Genomic DNA, 8802 nt, shown 5'->3' on the forward strand with positions numbered 1-8802 from the left:
GAATTGAGAGTACTTAAGGGATCGATAGCCGGCTGGGCGGCGTACTCCTAGTTCACGGTGTTTTGTCGGTTGAGGCCCTCCCTCGAATCGATGGTATTTGGGTCGACGGGTTCCGCTGGTAATCCCCGTAACCCACTGTTCTCATTTTCGGCCACAATCTCGTTGTTGATGTGACCAGATTGTCCACTGTTTGCCATTTGGTCCGTTTTCACAGAGACGAACAAACGAACTGAAAAATCTTTTAGGTGAGCAAGTAGAAACCGAGATCAAAGACCACTATTATCCTAGCCCCACGGTGGGCGCCAAACTGATTACCTCGAAATTAGGTAATAAGTTGAATTTTTAAATGAGGTATAAGATATGTGGATACTTTGATCTGTTTTGGTTAATGAAGAATGTATATGTGGATTCACTTATAAATGACTTAAATATATGTAAATCAGTATGCTAATGATTTGGAAGAAGGTGTTAGTATTATGGATTTGAGCTAAGATATCTATATATATTTCAGTGCAATACCGAATAATGTTAATTAGTGGACTTAATGCTATGAACCGGACCAAAATCAGAGAGAGTGAGAGAGAGAGAGAGAGAGAGAGAGAGAAAGCTTTAATATAAATTCTAATACAATGTTTGGATCTGAAAAGCCAACCCCTAAAAGTAGGGAAGTGCCCCCTATTTATAATTTTTCCCTATGGGCCTTTCATACATCATCCAACCCTTTTAGAATAAAGGAACCCCTAATATGGATAAGGTTGGGTCGTACGGTCTGACACCCGTACGACTGGCAGTAACAGGTGACAGAACGATCTTCACACGTGGCGATTGAATAACTGATTAACCGAACCAATGGCCACGATCATAACGGACATGAGGAAACCGGACTAACGGCCACGATCAACTCAGCCATGTACAAACCGGACCAACGGCCATGATCAACTCGGCCATGTAGGAACTGGTCTAACTGATACGTAGTTTGCCCCGGATAAATCGGACCTTACGGTTTAACTCCGACTTCTTCTGATCAAGCGCTACCGATGCAATTCCCTTGGTCTGAACGCTCGTGCTTGTTTTCTTCCTTTTCTTGGCCCCCGGTCTCACCGGCTAAACATTAATCCGGTTTTACCATATACAGGTGTTATACCCCAGTTGATCGCCCCTCATTAGTGATTTTCTCCCCGAAAAACCTGAGTCACTTTCGCTTACCAGCTCCTGGGGAATTTGGCCACCATTGAAAATTGAAGTTACCATTGAAATTTGAAGGCCATTCTAGTGTGGATACATTGGAGTGATCCCAACCTGAATTACATTGGTCAACCACAATCCAACCAAATAAGGAAAAATTATCAAGTAGATTATTCTTGTCACCTTTTTATTCTTTTGATGAATGATCATGATTAGAGGCGGATTTAGGATTTGGATGTTGGGGTGCCACTATTTTATATATATGAAATGCCTACCACTCCCCACAAAGCTTGAATAGGAAGGACGGGTCGAGTCAATTCGATTAGGTCTATTAGGTCTTTTGGTCGTAAATAGACAAATAAATTTGGTTTAATTTAATTTTTTTCTCACACTTGATTTAAATATTTAGATTCTAGTCTAGACAAAAGTTGCAAAAAAAAGAAGAAAAAAATCAATGACACTTGAAAAAGCATATCCAATTAGTCAATTTGCAAAAAACGTAAGCGTAACTTCTACATATTCTTTGTTTACTAGATTAGTTTACCTTCAATATTCTTGAGTAAGTTTTTCCGTCTTAATTATAAAGTTTTATGACAACTATTTGAAACAAAAGCTTCAAAATTTAATCTATGAGAATCCGCCCAAAAATATCTAGTAAACAAACCATTTTGTTATTTCAAAAGTCAATAAAATAATGCTTAAATTATATTCAATGTAAATCAATATCCGGTCATCAAAAAACAAAAACTATATGTTAAATAAAATAAAGTCAAATTACTTATCAGCAAGTTGTTTCTTATGAAGAAGCTTTAATTAATTGTAGAAACAAAATGATGGTTTGTGTAAATAAATTGCAAAAGAAAGACGATGAAGAGATTTGGGAAAATAACTGTTTTCGTCCTGTGTTATTGCCTTATTATGATTTTGATCCCTATGATATTTGACTCCTCATATTTAACCTTTAATTAATCAAAGTGATTAATTTTAGTCCTTCTACTAACGGTGGTTACCAATACAAACAGATCCGTCACTACTGTCAAGGGCAATTTCGGCATTACAACAAGGAACACTTTTATACAAACAAAAAAACCTAAACATACGAATACGTTTACATATCGTTACAGGGTGAAAATCATTTACACCCGCAACTATGCTTTAAAAATCAAACTCTCCCCTCAACTTTGAACAATAGACATCCCCCCATCCCCGCCCCCCCCCCCTACTCTTTTATCCTAATTGACTTTTTTAAATGTCTATTTTACGCTTACATTATCAACTTTTGTCTTTTTTTTTTTTTACTTCTTTAAAATCATGATATTTCTCATTTTTTTAGTTTATGTAACAAATTTCTTACAAAAAATAAATATTATATTCTAGATGAAGAAAAAAGTGAGAAATATTAATTGAGTATATAAGTTAATGATGTTCTATAATAAAATAAATTAGCAGAATAAACAAAAAATTAATTTTATTAAAAATAATCAAAACTTTAATATTTATTTTATATAGATGAAAAATAACAGGTCATAATAACTTTATAAATATATTTCTATGTAGGTAATGCAAAAACAATTAAAAAATATAGGCAAATTTTTAAAAATGATTTATTTTATACTGTAAATGAATTTTATTATAATTTAAAAAATATTCCATTAATGACAAACAAAACTTGTTTATTTATATAAACAATAAAGAATAAGAGAGAAGTGAAACTTAAATATACACACATGCATGTACATATATATATATATATACACACTTCATATAATATTGATATAAAAATCATAAAAAATAGGATTCGATTTTGTTACAAATTCATAAAAATATTATTCTACTTATAATGTTAATAAACTTAAATAAGAATCTATAAATACCTAGATTAATATATATATATATATATATATATATATATATATATATATATATATATATATATATATATATATATATATATATAATATGTATTATGGGAATTTAAAAAGCAAGGGTGAAATAGTCATTGCAAAGGATAAAGGGGGGATAATGTCTATTGTTCAAAGTTTTGGGGGGGGGGGGGGGTTTGATTTTTAAAGCAAAGTTGGGGGTGAAAATCATAGCATCCTTCCCTCATACAGAAGCATATCTCAACCCTTCTCTCTTCTTCCATTTTGATAAGTTATGATATCTTATGTTTTGATGATTTGACAAACCCTAAGGAACCAGATATCTCATGTGCTGCTATGTTGAAATACTCCTTGAAGAAACAGATGCAATCAGTCTCATTACACAAGCTGCAGGATATGTTCATATATGAAGGACCAGATATGTTTTCAGAGGGACCAAATGAGATGAGTTTCCAAGTAAGATATATTCATATATGAAGGACCAGATACAGATTCAGAGGGACCAGATGAGATCAGGTCCCCATCTATTGCTTGGTTAATCGTATAATCAGAAAGAGACCGAATATCATTGCGGCGGTGTAAGAGAGCGACAGAGTTGTTGCGGCCGTTCAAGAACGTACGATGGGACTAGGTTCCTCCAGATGAGAGACCAGGTTCCTAGAGCGTTGAAAAGTAAACTCCACAGCTGTAAAGTTGCCGACAACCGTAGCAGCGATCAAGAAGACAATGCAACGATGCAGAAGAAGAATACAACGAAGAGAGGACCAAGTATGGTCGTCACCTTCTCACCCCGTTCCCTCTACATATAAAACACCATGCTCAAATGAAGAAGTATTCTTGCACAAATCAAATTTCTCCATCCTAAGTGCAAGTCTCCACTCTCAAGGTGTTCCCCAAGAATAAAGTCTCAACAAGCTGAAGGACGCATCCAGAACTGAAGATGCTTTTGGTCCTTAGGTTGTTAAGTCTTTATTCTTTTTTACTAAATTGTAAACCTACTCTTCACTAAACGGAAGCTAGTTGTAGGTGTTCTAAATTCTCAAAGTTGCTTCCACAAGCTCTTGAGTGGTACACTAGGCTAGAGTTAGTCTAGGTGTATTAGTATGTGAGTGGCTAGAGTTAGTCACGGTGTTGAATTCTCAAAGGGTGCCTTTGAGTGTTACACTAGGCTAGAGTTAGTCTAGGTGTATTAGTTTGCTTGGCTAGGGGTAGTCAAGTGTGAAGGTTACGATTGGGCTATTGTAAGGGTGAGGGGTTATGGGAGTTAATTCCTAGCTTACAATCGGTTGTAATATGAAGTTGCTCGATTAGTGGAGTTGAAATCCTACTGGGGTAGGTCGTGATTTTTAATCCCTTGAGCAAGGAATTTTTCACGTAAAAAATCTTGTGTTATTCTCTTACGACACTATCTGAGAGAACTGGTAGCAACCAGGTCTCTCTATATACTTTGTTTGCTAGACGCGTAGCCTCTAACACATTTAGATGTGAATTAACTGTCTAATCCATGAATGATTGAGTAACTTTGTGTGTTTGTTGGTTAATGAACAATTATTCTCTGTAGTTGCCTCCCTGCTTGTGTGAGAACACAATTTAGCAACTCCTCCTAGGGTATATAAAGCAACTCACTGCAGCTGCAAGAGAAACAAAATATTATCTTCGATAATGAAACTCCGTTACAAGAGCGGGCTGCAATTCACGCCGATATGTAACTACTCAGTCAATTTATATAGTCTAAATCTTTAATATTGACTGATGAAGAAAAGACCAAAACCTTTGAAGAAAAGACCAGAAGCTAGAGCAAAATAAGGATAAAGCTGCTGAATGTATTGCCACTAAATCTGACCAATTCCACTACTAGGTTGAGGATATCTATCCTAGACTATTCTCTGTTTATCTTAAGGAGAAGACATGGTCTTGTAGGAGATGGAACTTAACAGGAATACCTTGTAATCATGCTATAGCAGCTATATGGGTTAAGAAGGATGAGCCCGAAATGTATGTTCATGAATGCTACACTGTTGAAAAGTACATGAAGAGTTATAGTCCATCCATCTTGCCAATTGTCAGCTCTGAGCAATGGCCTCAGATAGTGATTGAACCACCACTGCCACCCATATACAAAACACAACCAGGTAGACTAAAAAAATTAAGGAAGAAAGGGGTTGCTGAGACAACTCAAAAAGAATCGGATTCTGGAAAGCTTACCTTGTTAAAAGCATCAAGAAAAGGCAGAAAAAAAAAGTGCGGATCATGTGGAAGATTAGGGAATAATAGTAGAATATGCCCTATTCTTATGGGAAACAGCCACTCTGAAGTTCAACAACAACAATTCCATCAGCGATTCGAAAGGGAAGGCCCTTCTCCACCTAGTAATGCAACAGAAGTAACAGAAGTAAGTAGTCAAATAAGTTGGTTTTCTTCATCAAGGGTAACAATACTAAAAATGTTATTTCGTTGTAGGTTTCAAGCACCATTATTGAGAGTGCAACATCAATGTAGTCCAGTTCCTCATTTGTAACTGAACAAATTGTAATTACCTTTCTTGTTGTCTACTGATGTTATCTGTATCGAATTGTACTAGTTGGCTTATTCTCTTCGGTATATTGCAGGTTAATCAATTTAACTAGACCAGGGTACCTCAATAACAATTGAAGAGTTCTACATTCATTTTAGAAGAAATAGGTGAGCATTCCAGAGAAGATACAAGGCCACTCTTCATCGAGAGAATCGGAAAACAATAAATACCACAGTCAAGATTACAAGAAGCGCTTTCTCAAAGTAGCAAGAGAGTTGGAAGTGTCCCACAGGCCAAGAAGAAGAATTATCCTTAAATAAAGTTAAAGACAAAGACAATCAATGGCAATACGTACATGATTTTAGATCTAGTTCTTTCCTGATGACTTTGAAGTTAATCATGTTCTAGTGACATGTAAATGATTGTGTTTTCTCTTTTAAAACAATATGCAGCTTAAATAGTTATCTTTACCCCTGATCTTAACTTAATCGCCTTCATTCTACACTTTGACTACAGTAGATCATAAGAACTATTGTTATCTACAGCAAAAATGTAGCCAATTTTTAAAAGTACGTTTTGATTGATGTTGATTTTCTCTGTTAAAATTCTTCCAAGATTGCAACTTTTCAAGTTTGGATTCATCACTTTCATCCAATTCAGCTGAATTTGCAAGTACATGAGATCTCATGTGGCCCCCCAATGACTTCCCACAAGGGTACTTTTTGTTACACAAATTGCAAACAAACTTCAAATCTTGATCTTCTTCCATTTCAGTTAAATTTTTGGGAGTATATGACAACAAATCAAACTTGAAAAGAGAAATCAAGAAGTATAAAAGCAAAGAAACAAGTGAACAATTTTGCAAGCTCAAATCATACAACAATGCCACATTTTCAAGAACACCCAAACATAGCAAAGAAACAAGTGAACAATTTTGCAAGCTCAAATCATACAACAATGCCACATTTTCAAGAACACCCAAACATTCTCTTAGCCAAGAAGCAAAACTCCATATCAAAAGAAAGAAAGAAAACTAAACTTGGCCTATGGGGTTGAGACACGGATCACAAAGTGTTGCACAAGCAATAGGAATTATAAAAAAATAATAAACTAAGTCAGTTGTGGCACTCTTTTGGAAGTAAAAATCAGACTCACAACAAAAAGAATGACTCTTTGAATTCCATATATGTGTAATCTCCGTAAGATATATACCCTTTTGATTTCAGTATTTTAAGAATCCCAAATGAAAAAAAAGTCATTATTCTAATTTTTCAGTAAATTGTTCTCTTCTTGTGACGAATATATAGAAGCAATGGTAGATTAGTGTTGTAGAGAAAAATACAAACTAACATATTTATAATCTTGATCTTCAGAGTCTGGCAAGTCTAAGCATAATAAAAAAAGGGCAACTGCTATAGCTTTCCTGCTTTCCTCCAATATTGATTCCCAAGTTATAGTCTTTTTCATTCTTTCTTTTTGTCCCTACGATTGCTACAACACACATAATCATAGCCTTCTAAAAATCGAAAGAGAAAAGATATTATCCAAGAATAAGATGTCATAATTATCATTTAAAATTATTCAGGTGAGAAAATATTTACTCGACTGCTAGTGATTTAATAAATTAGCAGGCCCCTCAAGACACAATCACAATTTCTAAAGTGTAAGTTCAATGCTAAATATCTTAAATATTGGACCTATCAAGCTTAATTGCTACATCCGCCTCCATTTACAATATAGTCCATATCACATATATCAACTTGTTTTCACCATATTTACAACACTACTGTGGCATTAGTTGAAGCAGACATGTCCTAAAGAAGAAAAATAATTGATTTTTACCAGAATTTGTCATTTACTGTAGTGATAATAGAGAAAGAACCCCGGGCTTGATTTTGCGCTCCTTCTTCTCAAGTTTCAAACTTGTCTACAACATATTAACTCAGAAATTGTTGTTTAGACTCCCACTGATCGGCTCCCTGAAAAGCTCCTTCTCTCTATTATTAAAACCACCAGTACTCACCCTCCCAAATGGGCAGTAGATTTCAAAGTCGTACAGCAAGTATCCATATTGATTTATACACTTCTATAGATAATCAAGAAATCAGCAAGCCCACAGGATTATGAATTATCAATGATCCAAATCAAGTAGGTGTATTCTAATCCCAATAAAGTGAGAAACTATAGCAAATCTCTAAGCAGCCAAGAAAATTTTAAAATACATAAAGAAAATATCACTAATTAAAAATAAATGGTCAGTGACCCATATTCAATAGCATGTTTGAAAATTTAACACAGAATTCCCACCCTGAAATTTCAGAGCTCAACTTTTTTCGCTTCCTGAAATTGATAGCTTATTGGTTTCCAAATCCGGTAAGATCTCGTAAGAGCATAGAAGGGAGAATCAGTGCAATTTTTTAAAGGGATACATACAAAGTTAGGTGAAACACTCCCAACAAACACATTCTCCATAGCCAAACCCATCACTTACTAAACTTGAGCTACCATGCACGTATTGTTTGTAAGAAAAATCTTCAGATATGTAATTTATATAACACGATAATCATAGAGCTTAATCGAAAAAGAAGATAAAAAATAGAATCCAAGAACCAAAACAGCTTGACCAGAGCATGTAAAAAAGATCGAAGAGGGATGGAAGAACCGTATACCTCTAGTCGAACTGAATAATGGAGAAGAGAACTTGAACTTTGACATGATTTGAGCAAAAATTACTACGATAATGAGCTCCGCCTTGAATTTCCTCTTGAAATTTGGTTGAATTTTGCCATTTGAAGAGACCAAAAGCTTAACAAAGAAGGAAGAGAGAAAGAGAACTCCATTGCTAAGATAGGAAAGTGAAATGTTTCATTGTAAAATGTGTCACGTGAATGAGGTCCTAATACTTCTAGATATATGAGAAAAGATTTTATTAGTATTTGTATATAATATTATGTAAAATACCATTAGTGTCCTTGATAGTAGTGACAGGTCTGTTTGCATTGGTAACCACCGTTAGTACAAGGACTAAAATTAATCACTTTAATTAATTAAAGGTTAAATGTGGGGAGTCAAATATCACAAGGATCAAAATCATAATAAGGTAATAACACAGGGACCAAAACAGTTATTTTCTCAAGAGATTTTTTAGCAACAACGGAAAATAAAAAGAAGAAAAAAGAAGATAAGCGTGGTGAGGCCCTAGGTAAAAAACAATTTTCA

General features: G+C 34.7%; 1 protein-coding gene across 1 annotated transcript; it reads left to right on the forward strand.

Moving 5' to 3' along the window:
- The first annotated feature begins 3404 nt into the window (after positions 1-3404).
- On the forward strand, positions 3405-5893 carry LOC132057764 (uncharacterized). The gene is made up of 5 exons (XM_059450368.1): positions 3405-3524; positions 3620-3841; positions 4927-5460; positions 5529-5597; positions 5678-5893. The coding sequence occupies exons 1-4, from the start codon at positions 3405-3407 to the stop codon at positions 5565-5567; spliced, it is 915 nt and encodes a 304-aa protein (XP_059306351.1). The 3' UTR covers positions 5568-5597; positions 5678-5893.
- Positions 5894-8802: the final 2909 nt, after the last annotated feature.

Source organism: Lycium ferocissimum, chromosome 5 (genome assembly GCF_029784015.1).
Source record: "Lycium ferocissimum isolate CSIRO_LF1 chromosome 5, AGI_CSIRO_Lferr_CH_V1, whole genome shotgun sequence".
Classification (NCBI taxonomy): domain Eukaryota; kingdom Viridiplantae; phylum Streptophyta; class Magnoliopsida; order Solanales; family Solanaceae; genus Lycium; species Lycium ferocissimum.